General features: G+C 46.7%; 1 protein-coding gene across 1 annotated transcript in view; it reads right to left on the bottom strand.

Annotated features, from left to right (window-relative positions):
- Window positions 1-19,791, bottom strand: part of GLG1 (golgi glycoprotein 1) — a 158,314-nt gene continuing 138,523 nt past the window's right edge. Inside the window, exons 14-26 of the mRNA XM_082712196.1 lie at window positions 19,467-19,529; window positions 18,603-18,716; window positions 17,201-17,289; window positions 16,180-16,297; window positions 14,642-14,734; window positions 12,970-13,107; window positions 11,249-11,372; window positions 10,406-10,548; window positions 10,115-10,216; window positions 9,073-9,180; window positions 7,180-7,300; window positions 6,485-6,591; window positions 1-5,063 (exon numbers count right to left, since the gene is read on the bottom strand). Coding sequence (XP_082568322.1) covers window positions 4,896-5,063; window positions 6,485-6,591; window positions 7,180-7,300; window positions 9,073-9,180; window positions 10,115-10,216; window positions 10,406-10,548; window positions 11,249-11,372; window positions 12,970-13,107; window positions 14,642-14,734; window positions 16,180-16,297; window positions 17,201-17,289; window positions 18,603-18,716; window positions 19,467-19,529 — 1,488 coding nt within the window. The 3' untranslated portion in view covers window positions 1-4,895. The remainder of the gene's footprint in view (window positions 5,064-6,484; window positions 6,592-7,179; window positions 7,301-9,072; window positions 9,181-10,114; window positions 10,217-10,405; window positions 10,549-11,248; window positions 11,373-12,969; window positions 13,108-14,641; window positions 14,735-16,179; window positions 16,298-17,200; window positions 17,290-18,602; window positions 18,717-19,466; window positions 19,530-19,791) is intronic.

The raw sequence follows: 19,791 nt of genomic DNA, 5'->3' as shown, positions 1-19,791 counted from the left end.
TTTCACAAGTAAAAACCTGCAAACTCTTTATTAAATTCTCCCATTTCATCTGTACAGAAAAAAATGCACATTATGTTCAGGATCTCAGTAACATCTCAAAATTACACAGCATGAACATGTAAAAACAAGGAACTGCCGGGATTTTATACATAGAAAGAAAAATCATTTACAAAAGAGGCTTGTTAATTTTACTTTTTTTTCTCTTTCTTAAAAAAAAAAAAGTTCAAGGCCTAAGATCTCGCACAGCATCTGCTGTTCAGTTTGTTTTCCAGCTTGGGACTGACCTGGGCACGCTGAGCCACAGGAGCCGCTTGGGAAGCCTGCCGCGGCCTAGCGCTGCCGCGGCCACCCCAGCCCGTGTGCGGCAGCCTGCCCTGGGGCCTGCTCCTGCCTCCCCGGCTCTGACACAGGCCTGCTAGGCTCTGGGGTCCAGGTGTCAATTCCATGATGGGGGAAGGCAAAAACAGAACATAGAGGCACTATCTGAATTTTCTCCTTGCTTAGGCAGGTCTCTCTACTGCCCGTATCCCAACATCCCTAATGGTGTGTGGTGACAGGTCTTGGGAGAGGGGAGGAGAGGAAACCACCGTCAGGATCCTGTCACCCCAGCCCAAGCAGAGAGTCCCACCTTGTGCTCTGGACGAGAACAGTCCCTGGGTCTCCACGGTGACCTCACTAGATGGCTCGGGGAAGCAGGTCACTCTGAAAAGTCAGTCTGGGTTTGTAGGACTTATCTGTTGTCTGAGGTCAGGGCAGGAAGGGGGCTTCGCCTCTGAACTCGACTGCCGTTAACAGGTGGCCCTGGTCCTAATGGAGAGGAAGACCAAGAGGAGAGTACTAGAGAGAGGGCTGACCAAAGACAGATGAGAGAGGGAGACAGTAAGAAAGAGGCAGGCCAGAACATCAGGTCTGGGTCCACAGCCCCTGGGAATCGAGAGGGGACTCCCTAAAGGCCCAGGAGAAACTCAGGTGACTGGAGCGCTGCATTTCATAAAGTGAGGCATGTGCCGTCCAAATGGTAAGAAATAAAAAGAATCTGCCAGGTTTCTCAAATTTGTAAGAATCTGAAATATAAATATTATATACCTAACTGCACACAACTCAAACAGCTGTCTCCTCTTTGTTTTATGGCAAAATTTAGGTTGAATGTGTCGGGCTGGGCTGGCTGGCGTTGTGGCTCTCCGTTATCTGCTCACTGAACATAAGCTGTAGTCGGGGTGTGGGTAGTTTTTCGTGGGAGAGGGCAAGAAACAGGAAATAAAAGCCTTTCCTCAGAAGACCTTGAGACCAGCTAAGTAAGGAGGCCGCCCCACGAAGCAATCCAGCTCTGCCTGGATGACTCACACTATAGTGGGGTCTTTGGGAAAGAAGCTGTACCACAGCCTGGGGGTGGGGAGGATGGGAGACATTTCTGGAAGTCATACGCACACATGAAAGTGAATCTTCTCTTGGGAAAATAAAAGTCGGCATATAGGTTCCTTTCCATTTTGTCTGATGATACGAAAACAGGTAATACAGACCTCTTTACTACTGGATTCTTTTATTATGTGACTTCGGGGAATGGGAGGAAGTGAACTCTGATCATTCGGTCACCTCTTCTGGGAAAGCAGCGTCTCCCTCCCTCTCCCCCCACAGAGCTGCTCACTGTCCCCCAGAAAAGGAAGTGCAGGATATGAGGCACGGAAGGCCTGCAGGGAATTCAAGCCGATGCCTGCCGAGTACCAGAATCCCTGGCTTCCAAGGACAGGCTGGCTCCGAACAAGCCGACTGCACACACAGCACAGGGAGTGGCAGCCGAGGGGTCTCCAGGGAATGCAGAGGACGAAGGCTTTCCCGCTAGGGTGAACCTTTACTCTGGGTGAAAGGGTGAAGCCTTACTCTGCTCCCGCCTCAGCACGTCTTGCTAGCAGACTTTTCTCAGGACAGCAGCAAGGGCAGAAGACGGCCAGGGACGCACCAGAGTAAAGGTCTCACCTCCAGAGCTACCCTTCTGTGAGAGACACTCAGAGGGAACAGTCTTGTTCCTGACAGCCTGCCTGTATTTCTGATTTCCTGTACCGCAGAGCCTCCAGCCCGGTAGAGTAACCTCCTGGCTCTTGAGGGTCATGGAGCACACGAAGTAGGACTCCCTGAGACACCGGAGTGAGTTGACAAGGCCAGATGAGTTACCTGGCTACTGTAATTTGCAGCAACTGCCTGAAGCCTTGACCTTGCCCCCCCCCCCCCCCGCAATCACCCGATGCTTGTTACCATCTGGGCTAGATACCAGAAGAGACAAGGACAAGGTCCATCACTGGCCCCTCCACTAGGCCGCGGCTTCCTCTTCTCGACTAACTCTCGATCAACTCTGATTGATCCACGACTGACCCGTAAGGGCGGCAATCCATGAGGCACAGCACCTGTGTTTTTCCACTGAAGGACAGAACGGAGACAGCGGCGCTGCAGGTTCGGATGGTGCTGGGCCCCCTGGAGGTAGAAACTGCTCAGCACACTATCTGGGACTCTGAAGAACGGGTCACCTGAAACTATTCCAAGCAGGATGGTGAAATGCTTTCTAGCAACAAGCAACTGAAAATACTGGCAGAATTATCCCTTTTATTCTATTTCTAAATATGACAAATGCTTCAAGAACCAAACTCCTTCTCAGGCTTCCAGATTTGCTGTAGACAACTAAGACAAACCCAAAATGTCAAGACACATTAAACCATGGAGATGTTTTACACACACTGGGAGGGAAAATGTACAGATGGAGAGCGGTACCCGCACACTCACCAAATGGTGAACGCTTACTCTATCCTGTAAGCCACGCCAGACACGTTGGTCGGGGCTGGCGTTTAGACGACATCCCCAGTTCTCATTCCCAAGCTCCCACAGCTCAGGTGGGCACTCCTGGAGGTGGACCATGCGGACCAGCCCAATTCAGTTCCACAATGGTGGCAGTAGGGGGCTTCTGCCCGAACTCCAAGAGTTTCAAACCCAGGATAGGTGCTGAGAATCAGGAAGACCCTAAGAGCATGAATGAGGGGACCAAGCAGCTTAGCAGCTCCCCTTGGTGACTTAAAGTACCCTAGGCAGGGGAACAGAGCTGGCTTCTGGACCCGACTGCCTCCAGGAAGGGTAGCAACAAGAAAAAGAAGAAAACCACAGTATTCAAATATATGTCAGTCAGATTAGACAAGAAGTAATTCGAATCAACTGATCCACACACTGACCCACTTTGTACGGAACACATTTCCGGGGAGACAAACGTGCTGTAGGTCCCGCAGCCCACGTGGATGGCGGCAAACGAGGGGCAGGGCAAGGAAGGGCGCCATGGTCTATGTGGACAGTTTAGGCACGTGATTTATAATACTCTGTGGACGTCTAACAGGTTAATAAAATATATATTATATAAATATATCTCCTCCTGTACATGCCGCCCCCTTGTGCAGCCACCGTGACTCCAGGCCCCAAACTCAAACCAAGGTGTGCCAGGTTGCACCCTGATGCTTGCACCACTCCCCTGTACACGCCAAACCTGTCATCCCACACTGGAGGGACGAGGGCGGACGGCCAGGAAGACTGCTTCCATCAAGCTCAGATTCTGGAAAGACTGATGAATCATCAAAGTACAACATTTGGCCAATGCCTACTACAGTGGGTGTACACAGCAAATGGACAGAAAGGAAAAAAACCACGAAGAATAGGCTCCATCTTCTAACACAGTAACTTTCCAAGTCCTCTCCACAAAGAGGCATGAGGGAACTTGTCTGGAAAGACGGCCTTGAGCCTGCAGAAGGGTCAGGTTGGATGGCCAGTCACACCCTGAGACCACGCTAAATCTTTATAAGCCACTGTCTCGGACCTGCATTGTTGCCCGAAGCATAAAGCAAAGTGAATCTATCCCTGCCCCTCCTTCCCGCCCCGAGCTCCCTCCCGTGGTGTGGTCACTGGCTGCCGGCAGGCCTTCTAAAACTACTCCTATCCCCCAGCAGGGTCAGTCCAAATGGGACTGAGTCCTGTGCTAGCCTGGAGGAGGAAGGTGCCTGGGATCCTGCTCCCTGGGACTCAGGGTCCAGCCTCTCGGCGCAGATCAAGTGACTGACCGGCTTCACACACTTTCAATCTCCTCTCCAACCCTTCACCCTTGGCCTGGGGAAGCTCATGCTTGCTTTACTTCACTGAAGTGAGGAGATCATAGGAGTACTCATGGCCGTGGTGTCTTGACCAGCAGTGGCTCTATTAAGGTGGGAACTGGAAGGCATCACTGTTTCAGCAGAAGAAAACACGACCCAGGGCAGGCTGGTTAGTGGTTTCCCACTCCTCGGTGAAGTCCATGGCCCCCGCACGGTCCAAAGGTGCTTTTGAGAAATGAGCAAGACATCCCAGTAACAGCATATTGGGTGGTGTGTTTTCCCTTAAAGTCCTGCCTTCGCTTTACAGTCGCACAGAAGAAATAACCCCATTGCCCAAGTCAAGCCTGGAGGAGATGTGTTACTATATACATTTTTTTCTTTCTTTAAAAATTTTTTTTTTTTTTGGTGTTTTTGTTTTTGTTTTGTTTTGTTTTTTTAAAAAATCATTTGAGTTGCAGGTCAAGTAAGTTGGTTCTGGAAGTACTGGTAGTTCCATTGGTATGAGAGAGACTTGCCTACGGGCAGGTAAACCCAAATTTGCCAATACAGGCAATAACCCAAGCGGCCAGCTGCTGTTGCTGCACGAAATGGTCGAGGAGGAGGAGGGCACCATGGACACGGGCGAAGTCGGAGACGGGACAATGCAGAGGACACCTGCGGCTGCTCTAACATGGGTGTTGGTGCCACCTCTGAGAAGAGCGAGGTGAGTGGGTACACTATACAGGAGGGCTGTACAAACCGGGCACTGGACAGGTAGTTCCTCTGGTGGTCAAGGTGGCTCTACCTGTCCTTGAGCTCTCGTGTTACTCGCTTGGTGATACGTCCACACATTAGGCCGATCAGGAACAATATACAGATGCTCCCACTGATCACAGAGAGGATGTAGTTCTTTGACGGAGATGTCATCACTTGCATGGCGAGGTCAGAGAAGCCATCTGCTGGGGCCACCTGGAACGACACACCGCAGCATTGGCCTCTGAGAGAACAGTGCTGGGGCAGTGCGAGCTCTAACTTGCCCCCCTCAATCTTGAGTTGATGCCCTTTCTTTTGGGGAGAGAAGATGAGGGACAAGAAAATCAAACACAGAGCTACAATTCCTTTTCCTGATTGTAATATTGTGCATATCTACTGAATAAAATTAGAAAATACAGACAAACACAAAGAGGTGGGATCTCATATGATCCATCACGATGATCTCCACCACCAACCTGGCAGCAGCCCTTACACTGGGGACCTCACCGCAGGTGGGACCCTGGCAAAATGCTCCAAATGGTTTTGCTTTTTCTCCAATGAGGTTCCATACCCGGCATGAAGCCCATAGCGGGGCTTGAACTCATGACCTGAGCTGAGATCAACAGTCAGCTGCTCAACCGACTGAGCCACCCAGGGGCCCCACTGACATGTTTTTAGTCATTTAGTCCTCAAACCAATCCCACATTACAGCTGAAGACCCAGAGGCCCAAGAGGTGCAAGGTGGTTACTTGTACAATGTCGCAAGTTCTTAAGTATTCAGATTTATTTTTATAAACAGAGAGAACAGTTGAGAATGTGTTGGATGCTGCTTCTGTATCTTAACTTCCTTTTACTCACCAGTAAATCGTGAGCGCTGCCCCCAGTAGAAACACTGTGTAAACATGACTCAGGCTGACTGAACACACGGCACCGCTCCCACAGTCGTGGACCTGCAGTCTAGCCAGTTTCCATCCCAGGCTCCTCTCTGCTTTCTCGAATGGACCTCTATGCAGCCCACAACAGAAGAATCAGGGCCCAAAGGTTCCCCAGGTGCACAGGGACACGGACCTGCTCTTTTCGGTTCTCAACTTAGCCTGGGTACCCGAGAGGGTCTGCCCAGACATGTGGCTGTGTCTATCTGCTTCTCTACTCATCGCATAGCGCCAGGGAGGTTTCAGATGAACCTGAATCTGAGCACTGACATTTGCCAACACGAGGTGATCAGCAGTCACTGCAGCAACTCAGCAACTGACCCGTGGAGATGGCGAGTGAGGACGAGACTAACGTGGTGCCCTCCGCTGCCGCGCTGAACCGAGGGCTTCCAAGCCGACTATGCTCACTTGGAAGAACGGCTGAGGGCCGTGCTTGCTGCTCGGACAGCTGTGGTCCCTTCCCTTCCATCTAGGTGTGAAGACTTTTCATGGTCCTTCCTGTCTGCCTGTTACCCTGGACCTTTCATGCGGGTGACAGACAGAAGGAACTGTTCAAGAAAGTGGTCAAGCTGGGGAAGCTTCAAGGACACAGACAGACTTTTCAAGTCCACTTACAGCTGGCCTCGCAGCAAGGACAGGAAGGCCGGTGGAGTATCTGGGGAACCGACAGAGGTGGTTGTTTCAGGAGACTCTCTCAGTCCTTACCTTTGCAGCGTAACTCCACATTTCAATCCGGTCATTGAGGCGTTTTTTGCACTCGGGTTGTAACCTCACCCGCTTATCCTCCAGGGCCTCCATGAGGCAGGACATTTCTGTGGAAGAAAAGGGATAAGAAGGGTCAAACTGTCCAGAACAGAAATTTCTGTAAGGCTGGGGAGAAAGGGACCTCACCACCAGAGAATGCAGATTTGGAGGCTACACAAAGTTAAGTCCATTCTAGGAAACTTGAACCAAGATTTCACATGAAGAAGAATGTTGAACTTCCAAGGCCAGCTGCCCAGCCCTTAAAACCTCTCTCATTTTTACTGGGCACATCTGGCTCAGAAACAACCTTCTACCAGGATTTGCCCAGTGTGGCCACTGGGAAAGCTGATGAAGCAGCTCCAGTTTGGAAAAGGGGGAAGAGGGCCGTGATGATGACTAAGTTTTGCTTTCCTGATAAGTAGCTCAACCCTCCCTTTTCAACAGATGCGTACATCTGGTCATGGCTACGTCAGTTCAAACCTGCAGGATTATTCTTAAATTCATACTGCCACAAAACCCTCGTCGCAGCATCAACCAGGCCCCCAGAGGATGTTGTCTGTGGCTGAGCTGCGGCTGCAGAATGGAGCAGCTGTGAGCACTCTCCCAGGGGAGTCCAAACGAGAGCTCAGGGAGGGTCAGAGTGAACAGTGACTTACGACGCCCTCGGCCAGGGGTAATGGCTGCACAGTGGTGTTTAATGTCCAGGGCACACGCTGTATGAAGGACTGGGTCCACAAAGATATCTGCTTTGCTCTCCTTCAGCATGTTTAACACTTCCTAGGAAGGGAAAAACATTGCAGAGAGAGCTTTTAGAGAGGAAATGCATCAGAACTGTTATCTGCATATACTTTTTATATAAACAAAAAAGTCAAGGAGGGAAGGTTGAGGTTAACAACAGAACTTGTTGAGATAGGTGGCAAACTGGTGATGATGCAAAGAATGTAGAATTTTAGCAACTGATTTGATTCCATAAATACACTCAGAGACCTAGTGTAAGCAAAGCCATGTGTTAGGTAAAGCAGGGGGTTATAAAATCACATTTGGCTTTTGGCAGTCTGCTATGCCATACTATTAAATACTAAGTGTTGGTATTTATAGTGGTATAATATAGCTATTTCCTTACTTTAAGAGGACTGAAAAATGTGAAATCTGATAATCAGAATAATATGCTATCTTAAAATTCCCAAACAATGGTCAATATTTGCAAAATGTTTTACTTTACCTCTATTATCCTCAAAAGAAAAAAAAAAAAAAAAAAAAAAAAAGACCGAGAGAGCATAAATCTTACTGCAAGAACAATTCTTACTGAGTTTGAAAATGTTCCGAACAAGAGGAATATAAAAACGATGGAACTGAAATCAGCTCTGCAGTCTCTCCATTTATACACGATGAAACAGGAGGTAAAAATAGGCCAGGAATGCCTTCTTTTTTTTTTTAACTTTTTTTTTTTTTTTAAAGATTTTATTTATTTATTTGTCAGAGAGAGAGCGAGCGAGAGCTAGCATAGGCAGACAGAGTGGAAGGCAGAGTCAGAGGGAGAAGCAGGCTCCCTGCAGAGCAAGGAGCCAGGACGCTGGGATCATGACCTAAGCCGAAGGCAGCTGCTTAACCAACTGAGCCACCCAGGCGTCCCTTTTTTTTTTTAACTTTTAATTAAATTTATTTATTTACTTGAAAGAGAACGAGAAAGAGAATCTCAAGCAGACTCTATGCTGAGCCTGACATGGGGCTCAATCCCATGATCCCAAGGATCACAACCTGATCTGAAACCAAGAGACAGACGCTCCACTGTGCCACTAAGGCGCCCCCAGAAATGCTTTCTTAAATAAAGAGTTTGCTTTCCATGGAAAGACTAAATATAGTCTCTATAACACAACAATAGCCAAAACAAGAAAACAAAAACCAAAACTCAAATATTGTTCAAAAAGTCCTCCTCAAGGTTAAATGGGATCATCTGATGGCAAAGCAGTCCAAGCAAAGTGTCTGGATTTAGCTTTCTGCCAACTCCCCTTATTCCTCATGTGCAATCGGAAGCATTTGAGCCGATGAAAGAGCTGTATACAAAGTCACAGTGACTCAACAGTGACATCACTGAAGCACTTTTCAAGAAAAGAAAAAGCTTTTTTGAAAAAGATCAAATAGATCATCTCAGTAGCAATTCTGCAAGATAATGTACGTTTAGCAGTTATATTTTGTTAACTTTGTTTTTATGTGCTGTTTCTGAAATGATTTTCATGGATGCAGAGTATGTACTGGTATGTTGGACCTGACATTTTGCTCTTGGCAGTGTACTCACGGTGCCCCTCAACAACAGGCTGGCCATGGGGATGAGACCTATTTGCAAAAAAAGTAGGACATGTGAAAGAACATTTAAGGTATAGGCAATTAACTGTCAAGAACCCAATTAAAGTTTCCTAAGAGGTAACAGTGTATAATTCTGGGGAGGAAGGTTTCGATGTTATCACTGAGATGTCAGAGGACAGCATTGGAAGGAAAACCAAAAAGGAGTGAAAACAACGGGAGAAGAGGCATCCGATGGTGGTGGTTACCTTCTTACAGGTGTCTGTCTTGATTTTGAGCAGGTTGACTTTGAGGCACTCTTCCACTTGACCCGTCTGCTCCTGGGCTGCAGCTTCCTCGGCACACAGATTAGAGATCTGTCGGGGAGATACATGAATCACGAGGCTGTCTCTACTCTCACCAGAATTGTCTCTGCAGCCTGTAGATTTGGTGATCCTCCCACATGAGGCCACAGGTCCTCTCCAAGAGTTTCCCAATGTACTTCACTCCCCTCCCTCCTGTACGAACTGCCAGACTCCATTCTCCTTTCCAAGGACTGGGACAGAGTTGAAAGCCAGTCAGTGCACCCATCTTTATGCTGTCAACCCCGAAATTAGAGACAAGACTGTCCCAGGACTGGTCACAAAGAAGGCAACCCTTGATGACACAGGAGGAAGGTGATATAGCCAAGTGAAATACTAAAAGCAAATGCTTTAAAAGGTGCAGGGTCAATCCAGACTCACAACTTGGCAATATACACACTAACATATAAAGGCGTTCTAAAACACAGTCCACACCAAAAATTAAAAACTTAGCCCTCCTTGGACAGCTTTATGAGTAAGCTTCTTGTAAAAATCTTTAGCTATGATCCCCTAAAACTGACATATATTGAACAGTTTTTCACATGGCCTTTTTGAGCTAGAAAGTCAAATAATTTCCAAGGACAGGCATTTCTTTGGTGCTATTCTAAGAGCACTGTATCTTTCTGGCAAGTCTTAGGGTATTCTAGGTTGACCATCAGAATGAGGAGAAGGGAAGAACAAACCACACGGAGACATATGTATGCATGATATATAATAAAGGAGAACTAGGACAACAGAGAAATATGGAATCAACACTATAGTGATGGAACCAGTGCCAAGTCTAATTCAGTGTCACGGGGAAATAGAAACTCAAACAATGGAGAATCCAGAAGACGGGCCTTCAACTTCCTGCATTTAAAGCTGAAGGGAAAGATAATACAGAACTTTTTTCCAATAAACATTTCTCCGAAAACCTCTGTTTGTAACCAGTTTCATACCCAAACCCTACCTCGTCTGAGCAGTGCAGCTGGAGCTGGGGATCGAGTCGGTAATCCAGAGCGGACTCCTGGATAATGATCCGGATCTGGTCTTCGCAGTCTGAAGAGAGCCGCTGCGGGTGACAAAGGGAGATTTCATCAGCCTATCGGGCAATTTAAGCTTTTTATTTGGCCCCTGATTTGGGAAAGTAGGAAAAAGGCTTTGGGAGAGCAGGAGCAAGCTTGGGACTTCGAAGGAAAAACTACGGGGGGGTCGAGGGTCCTCTACAAACACACCTCTGCGAGAGTCCAAGCCAGTTTACCTGATCAGCGTATCTCAGCTTGAGGCAAGAGATGACTTGACCTTCCAGCTCTGAATCATCCTTGGCCTTAGTCAGGATGCCATGGCAGAATTTAGGAATGTCAGCTTTACAGGCTTTCCTTAACACAGGGTTTAAGCGGTAATCTAGAGTAGAAAGTGGTAAATACCTGATCAAATGTTCCACCTGGATTCACAAACATAAGAAGGGGGGCCTGCCTTTCGAAGGGGGGCATATTATGTCAGTGACCACAAATGAACCACTGATTCGTTTATTTCCTAAATGTTTACAGAGCCCTCACTACGCTGTTTTCAATCAGCAACAGAATTTAATGAAAGAGGAGAGGTGGAGACAGAGACCCCAGGAATTCTACTTTGCAGCGGCTCCGTGCGCTCTGCTGGCACCAGTATTCTTGCTAGTTGTCACAAAGCCCAAGCTCCCATCACCAACCTTTCCCATAACAGGTGCTTTGGACAGTACTGAGATTACTTGACTCATCTTACCCATTATGTTACAGGTCTTGCAACTCAAGAGCCGAAATTTCTCCGTTATAAAAGACATTACCCATACATTCTCCTACCACATGCAGGAAGTTTTGTTAAGACTCTGGACTTTTCAAAGAACTCTCGTCCTGACTCCTTCTGTCTCCTCCTTCCTGTGACTTCCATTCTGTTCTCCCAACTACTCTTTGAAGGAAGAATAAGTCATTTTGCTTATTGCATCCAGACTGTTCCCTTAAAACCCATGGCCAACAAAGCAACTGTAGTTTAATGAGGCTGGTATATGTCAACTCAGCTGCACGGAAGCCACACTCAGTGGGATGGGAAAGCCAGGCTACAATGCTACCTGTGTTCTGGGTGATCTGGCGCTTGGTTATCATCTGTTTGCATTTGGGATCCATCAGTTCACTGTTTTTATTTTGCTTCAAGCACTGCAACATGGTTTTGGAATCTGCTTCTGGACAGAACCTCTGAAAGAAATAAAGTTTTACAAAAGTAGTTACCCAAATACGGCAATTAACAGTGCCCATATCGCTCTTCCATCGACTGGTGTGCTAATGACAGAATCGGCTTAGAGACTGTGGTACAAGAGAAACAGCTAAGTCTGAATCTGGACCCAGCCTCAATTTCCCCTTTCTTCATCTCTTTGCTACTATGTTGCTCACAGTTCTACTACCCCGTTTGCTACTTTACATAGGACAGACTCTGTACCTACATGGCTATGTTACATGACATCTCCTGAACTTAAGTATTATTTAAGTATGAACGTAATGCCATAACAGGTGGCCAGATAGTCCTCAAGGCATGCCGAACCCAAACGGGAAACTTATAAACTACCTACCAGCCAACATGAACAGGTATGTGGGGAAGGGACCAGGCTAGTTCATCTTTTAACTACGGGGGCTATAATCCTATCAAAGTTTGTGTGGCTAGCCTCTGTACACTTTTTAGTGTCCTTGAAGTCAGAGAGATCCATTTTGGACTAAAAATAAATACCTCTATGTGCTAATCAACAGTCTATCTGCTAATCACAGTCTACTGATATCTTAATTCAGATTGCTGAAAAAGTCATCAAAATCTTACAAAACTCCCACAAATCAAAGCCTGACAGGTTTTTTTTTTTTTTTTTTAAGATTTTATTTATTTATTTGATGGAGAGAGAAAGACAGAGAGATCACAAGCAGGCACAGCAGCAGGCAGAGAGAGGGGGAAGCAGGCTCTCCACTGAGCAGAAAGCCTAATGGGGGCTCGATTCCAGGACCCTGAGATCACAAGCCAAGCCAAAGGCAGAGGCTCGACCCACTGAGCCACCCAGGTGCCCTGACAGTTCTGCTTTTACATAGGACTCAAATCAACCAGGCCCAGCTAAAGACACTTCTAACTTACACAATTCTCTTTGCTATCTGATAGAGTAAAAAATATCATTCTGTTTTAAAGTAGCATTTTATTTTTTAAGTAAATTATAATAAAACATTTTGTTTTATTTTAAGTAAGGCATGAGAACTTCAAATTTAATCTCTTCATATATGAGGACAGATCCAGGAACTGGATCTCAGTTCTCAAGTCAGCCCTGCTATAAAGAAAGCTGGAGAAGTGTATGAGACAGAAGAACTTGTAGAAGAGAAAAGCCTTTTGATTGTGGAAGGACGCTGATCAGGACACTTGGTGGTGGTTTTTTCGGTGTACTGACCACTACCCACCCTCAAAGACTAATCATGTATTTACTGGGTATCTATTCACTCACGCCTTAGGTCAAGGTGAGCTCAGTTAGCTTAGCTCGGTGGTTGTGAAACTTGAGCCAGCACCAGAATCACCCGGGAGACTTGTTAAAACTGACAGCTCTGCTCAGAGTTTCTGATTCAGTAGATATGGTCAGCCCCCAGACTGACCAAGCACTGGCGAGTCCCCAGGTGATGCTAAGGGACCACACTGTGAGAACCACAGTCTCATCTGTATAGAACAGCTTGAGTGGTAAGATTATACAGATTTGTTCCGACGTTTAAAGAAGCTCATGTTGTTGTTTTTACCGACCCTGTGCTTACCACCCCTTGGTTTGGGGTCCCTTACCTTTATCATCTGCTTGCAGACTCTCATGAGTGTGTAGTCTAGTTCTGGGTCCATCATCTCTGTCTCCTGTAGCTTAAAAACTTTCTGGTGGCAACGAGTACTTAGCTGCTTCTTGTTTTCTTTCAGACATTCGATAATCTAGGGCACAGGAATTATGGTCGTATTAAGGGGTGTATCCCAGCTTGCTAACTCATGTGTTCTGACAGCAGCCTTCGGTTCTTAGTGCATCCCCCATCTTTTGCTCTATTCCGAATTCCTAGGCAATAGGAATCAGAATTTGCTCACCAAGGAGAATTATATTTATAGATTTACAGCTTCAGGGCTAAGAGTGAACCAGACTATATAAAAATAATGGAGAGTTGAGCAGGCTGCACTGGAGTCTAAAAGGAAGGAAACCCACTCAAGATTCCTGGTTTCTTCTGCCTTTCTCTGGAGCAAGAGCCCTGACTAGGCAGTGGGCACAAGCTAGGAGGTTCAGTTCAACTCACCATTTACCAGATGCATGAGAGAGACCCAATCCTTACCCTTGATAAATAGTCTCACAAGGTAAACTTTTGTAAACAAATAACTACCAAAAAAAAAGAAAGAAAGAAGGTGAGGGGGGTAACATAAAAGCATGAAGTGCCACATGATGGATTTTAAGACAGTGAATTAAAGGTATCCTGGAACTTGCCCTTCCCCACACCCCTTTATAGATATTATAAACAAATGATGAAGGGAAGCAGATGGGAAACTGCAATAACTAGGGCTGTACATAAAGTCAGGAGACTTCCAGAAAATGCTCAAGGAACAACCAAGAATTACCAAATAACTGAGAGGGAAAAGTAACAGAGCAATTAAAAAAATACATTTAAGATCCTTAGAACAATACAGAAAGAAATGGTAAACCAGAAGCAAGAACAGATGGTTGTGAAAAGAACCAATTACAGATCTTGGGAACAAAAAATAAAACTTAATCAGTGGTCTCTGTAAAGAGAAGAACAGACAGAACTGAAGAATACATTTTTACGCTGGGAAGTGGAACTCAAGAATTACCTCCATGCAGTACCAAGAGCAAAGACATGGAAAGTATGAAAGAAAAAGAGACAAGGAGGGCAGATTCAGACACTCCAGCCATCTGCTACGAGTTCCAGAAGGAAGGAAAAGGCAGTGTTTGAAAAAACAGCAACTGCGGGCAACGCACCATGGCAATGCCCCCGACTAGAAAAGGCAGCTGAACCTCTGGAAGAACACTGACGGGAAAAATCACGTGCTTGCACTTCATTCCTGACATTTCTGGGTAAGGACCCTGTTCTGTGCATTAAGGAAACAAAGTTTCCCAGGTGACTCTTATGTTAAGAAAAAGAACTAGTCAAGAACTTCTGTGTAATGGGCATGGACTAAGGGAATAATCAGTTTTGGAGGTACATGGTTTTAGGAAAGCTAGGGAGAGGAGGAAGCATGTCTCAGGAAGACGCGGTGGGGCAGGACAAGGTGACCTGAAAGAGTGAAGACAATGAACAGGAGATCAAGACGAAGGCACATAAGGAACGCACTCTGGGAGGAGTCTGGTATAGCTTAGGAGGGGATGTTTAGGCTGGAGAGAATGTGAGGAGGCGCATCCCACCACCAAAGAATTATTAAAATGTTACCCTCCCATTTTCACAATTAGAAAAGAAAAAGAGACAGTCACCTGAGCATTGCCATACTGCACAGTGGAACAGTAGTTCTTGATGTCAGTCTTGCAAGCTTCATACAGATCTGGTTCCAGACGGATGTCCTCAGTCTGCACGGGAGGGAGCCAGTATGGAAAAGTGAGCTTATTCTAAACTGGCGATGTCAAATGTTCTACGACTCAGGTGCTGAGCAGATCTTACCTAGTGACCACAACTCACACCCAGCAAAGCAGCAGCAGTGTGGCCACCACAGTACGAGGAAAGCTGGGATTTAGTTTCAATCCTGCTGGTAACTAGCTAGATGGCCTTGGACTTTCTTTGCAAAACAAAATGCTGTCACCTGCCCGGTCCCTTCACAGCACTGCTGTGACATGAAGTTAGATCATATGATGCGGAAACTACTTCAGAAAGCCAAAACCATTACATAAATGTAGGATCTTACTTTTATTATTATTATTTTACTGAAGGAGTAAGGTTCAGAGCTAGGGACCCGAAGTCTCCATTACAAGAGGACATCAACGCCAGCTCCAGTCAAACGTGATTATCATTGACTCACTCCCACCCTATGGGAAAATCTGGTAATGCAGCTTTTGTGGTATTACTGATATTCGGTATTCGTTACTAGTTTTTGCTTAGACTGAGGTGAAGTTAAGTATGATTCACAATACAGAACATATTAAACATACTTTCAGCTGTTTTCTTAACATGGTTTAACCTCAAAAGTAAAGTAGGAGGTTTCCTTTTACAGCGCACACGGCAGCTGACTTGCCGACAGCTGTCTCACCTCAGGACCCGTCCGTTCACCCGTGCGCGGCACTCCCCTGGAGGGTGCTGCTGCTCAGGGAGCGGGCACAGGACTCAAACTGAAAGACGAAAATTGAGGGAGGCACGGCTGGGTGGCTCAGTCAGTTAAGCATCTGATTTTGGCTCAGGTCATGATTTCAGGGTCCTGGGATCCAGCTATGCATCAGGATCCCTGCTCAGTGGGGAGCCTGCTTCTTCCTTTCCCTCTGCACCCATACCCCCTTGGCCAGCTTCATGCTCTCATTCTCAAAAAAAACAAAAACAAAAACAAAAAAGCCAAACACACACACACACACACACACACACACACACACACACTGAGGGGGAGGACCTTGCTATAGGCCGTCAGGAAGAGAAGAGGCTTCTCCTGTTCTAGTCTGCTGCTGGACATGAATTTGGAGTAGGTGGCCCGGCTACTGTAGGCAGCCATGGTGAAGGAAACCAGGATTGCTGTAAAGATGGTGCCACAAACAGCAGAGACAACAGGGAGAGACCCTTGATCCTTGAGGGCATCACTGATGCAATGACTGTGTCACATGCTTAAGGCTGAACTTTCAGTGACACGTGGTAGAAATATTTTATCACTTAGGAAAAGCGAAGCAGGAAGCTGTCACATGGTAAAATTTTCGCACAAGACTCCAAGTCTTAACCATTACAGTAGTGGCTAAATCTTCCAATCTGCTCTCACCCTTCACCCCAAGCTGCTAGACCCTGTGTTTGTGGGCCCGGAGGCCGTGCTACGAGGCGTTACCATCTCTAGCTCTTCCACCCGCAGCTGCTTGCGGCACTTGAGGGACACCCTGTGTTCCTTGGCTTCCTGGAGAGTGTCATTGCGCACGGTGGTGCTCAGGCAGATCACCACGTCCACCCTGTCAAGGAAAAGAGAAGGCTGAGACTGGCTGGAGCCACAGGAGGGCAGAGGGCCCAGAGCCAGGCTGAGGTAGGGGCCACACCACCACCCCAGAGTGCATGACCCCCTTTACCATGCTTCTGAATGCTCTTTCTAGAAGTCTCACTGTGTTTTCAGAGCCCCGAAAGCAGTAATCTGATTGTGTATGTTACAAATGGCTGAAGGTGCATCCTGACTGGCGGGGAGGCTGGGGCGGGGGGGACACGTACGCAAGGACAGTTCAATGCTTGTTTTGTTACAAACATGTGACCAGAGAGGAATGCGGCTCTTAACTAGATTGTGTCTTTGATGAACGGTGAAATCCATTTCTGAAAGGTACAGAAACCTAAGCAAAATGGGAACTTGGTTTATACGAGGAGGATGTGTTCTAGAAATGTACCTTTGCAAAGAGAGAGATGGAAGAACTGGGGCAGCCATATGGTAAAAACTCATCACTCTCCTCATTGAGACCTGATTCTTAAATGAATCAAGTGTTTGTTCCTTCACTATACCTCTTAACTCAGTAAAAACCCCTGCTGCTCTCTGGAAGAGCTGATGTAATGGGATGATGTTGGGAGGAAGTCAGTTAACCTCTCACTCACGCTGCAACTTGCTCCTCTAAGCGTGCAACCTGAATCTGCCTCCTCAGTCAGACAGCTCGAACCTGGGAACAGTAAAATAATCGGCCTCCAGGCCTCTCCACGGCAGAACTGCCTGGGTCCCCTGTGGCTCCAGGCAGCTGTAAAGATGATCTGGCCACACAATCCAAGTGCTTGGCCATACTACCACAATGTGTGCTGGCCTCCAAGGCTAACCCTACCAGAACACAGGGTATTTGTCCAGACTTTAGGGAAGAAGAATGAATCAAGTAAAAGCTACATACTTCTTTTTTATGTTGGGGCAAAGTTTCAACACGTCTTCCTTGCAGGCCATTTTAAACTTGTAAGAGAACCGAAAATCCTTCATCTGCACCTGAAAAAGATGATGTGAAAGAAAATGAGCAGCTCTGTGGCACATTCCAATCAGCAACACGCATGAAGAGTGCAGATGCCCGCCTTCCAGGCCCTATGCAACTCCTCTTCTGTCTCAGGCTTTACGGCCGACCCACCTCCTCATTCCTCCCTCTGCTATGGCCACTCTGGCTTCCCTATCACTCTAGTCACGCTGCTCCCTCTGCCAAAAGGGCTCTTCTTCTCCCAGATCCCCCATGGTTTGCTCTGTCACCTCCTTGGCACTTTTAGTCAAACACCTCCTTCTGAAGACCCCTTGCTCCTTCACCCTCCACCCTGTAGGTGGCTTTATTTTTCCTTACAGGCCCACCTGAGACTGTATTTATGTTTAAATGTGTTTTTGTGTCTTTCTCTTATTAGAACATAGAACTGACAAGGGCAGGCTTTGTCTGCTCAAGGAGCCCACTGTCTGGGTGGGTGCCCTCAGAGGCCCTCAATATCATTTGGTAAAGGCAAATGATAAACCCAAGGCCCCAAGAAGAGATCAATTTTATACAGATGACAGATTTCATCCTCGTGGGAAGGAAGAGCTTGCTTTACCGGAAACACTTCCTTTAGATCTGTGCCAACTCTGAATACAGTTTAACCTTATTTGGATGTCAGACCTGACATGGCAATAGGATTTTTTTTTTTTTTTTTTTTTTAAGATTTTATTTATTTATTTGACAGACAGAGATCACAAGTAGGCAGAGAGGCAGGCAGAGAGAGAGAGAGGGAAGCAGGCTCCCTGCTGGGCAGAGAGCCCGATGCGGGGCTCAATCTCAGGACCCTGAGATCATGACCTGAGCCGAAGGCAGAGGCCTTAACCCTCTGAGCCACCCAGGCGCCCCGGCAATAGGATTTAAAAGAGAAAAAGGCTTAGGGTCTAGTGTAATGATAGACATTTGGACTGCTGCACTGAACAGAGACATGAAATAGCAATCCCACGGATACCAGCCACGTAAGCAAAGGCTAACACACCTGACAAAAGCAAGCAATGTCACTCATCTCTATCCCCACTGGGCTGCCTGTTCCCTAAGGATACAGACTCCATCTTTTTAAAAAAAAAAAATTTTTTTTTTTTTAATAGACTCCCATCTTATTTAGCACTGCATTCCCAACTTGCCATTGTGCCTGGCCATAGTGGATAAAGACCACTGTTTCTGAGAACCTGGAAAAGGCATATTTGGAAAAAATGATTTCTCATAGAAGAGGTACTCTGATGCTCTGGAAGAGAAAGGAATTCAGAAGCATCCAGGCAGCCAAGACAGGCAGGGTTTGCCTGGCATTACTGACCAGCTGGAAGTGGGTGACTCCAATGGCACACTTCTCATTCATATCCTTCTGGTGTTTGTTCTGAATCAGACACTCCATGAGGTCCCCAGAGTCGATCTGGTTATCTGCCACGTCCTGGGGAAGGCAGTGCACATTTACACTTCATTTCTAACAATTAATGGACAAATCTTGCACCCCAGTTCATAAAAGAAATGAAAACTAGACTGACTCTAGGGCCACCCTCAACATGATATATCATAATTTATATCAAAATCAGCCTAAGAAATTATAAGGGATAAACATTCAGTGGACTAAAAGTTGCACAGCAAGTTGCCCTGCACCAAGCTGCGACAAGAACATGTCCTGTGCGGGGCTTCGCGCCCCCCCACTCCCTCCCAACCCCCACCGATGCTGTCAGCAGCTGGCTTCACGATCACACCCAATGCTGTCTCCTGATTGTCAGATCCTTATGGTTCCTGCATGACAACACCCCCACCATTTAGCTAGTTCAACAAGTGAATAAACTAATAAAGTAACAGAATTCATTCAATTTACAAGGAGAAGCTATCATCAGTGCTAAAAAAGCCTGAGATAATGTAGCGGAAGCACCTCAGCGGTGCTCAGTGATTTGCTCCGGGATCCCCTATGGTGGGCATCCCGATGACTGCCGCTAACCTGCCAACCTCGTACCAGGGCACCTCCCAAGCACAATCAGATAAGGTTTTCCAGGATCGTGCCCCCCCCAACCCTGCCCCGAGTCTGTTTACATTTTCAACTTTCACTCAGAAGTCATATATGCTGGAGAGATTAAGTGCAATATACTTGAGGGCCAAAGTCCCAGTGAATTTGGTTTATGCCTCTTCTGTTTTTCCAGACATTACTCACATGGCAAAAGTTCTGAATTATGGGCTCACAGGCTCTCATCAGCAAGGCTTCTATTTGAATGTCCTGTAGAAGATTAAACATATTAATAATTCTGCTTTAGAAGGAGCTATTTGTGGCAAGAGTGGCAGTTTGTGTTTCTGTGTATGTGCTGCCGAAGCGAGCACACAGTTTGTGTTTCTGAATCAGTAGCAACTGATGGACAAATAATCTAAGACATACATTTGGGAGCAATTCTAGTTTTTAGGTTAGCAAGCCCCAGCACAGACTGAACTGTTCCTCCATTATATTCTAAAGGGCAAGTTTTTCTAGAGGTAGATACCCCATG

Source organism: Mustela nivalis (genome assembly GCF_964662115.1).
Source record: "Mustela nivalis genome assembly, chromosome: 18".
Taxonomy (NCBI): domain Eukaryota; kingdom Metazoa; phylum Chordata; class Mammalia; order Carnivora; family Mustelidae; genus Mustela; species Mustela nivalis.
The sequence above is the reverse complement of the archived record's forward strand: the minus strand, read 5'-3'. Positions and strand labels throughout refer to the sequence as shown.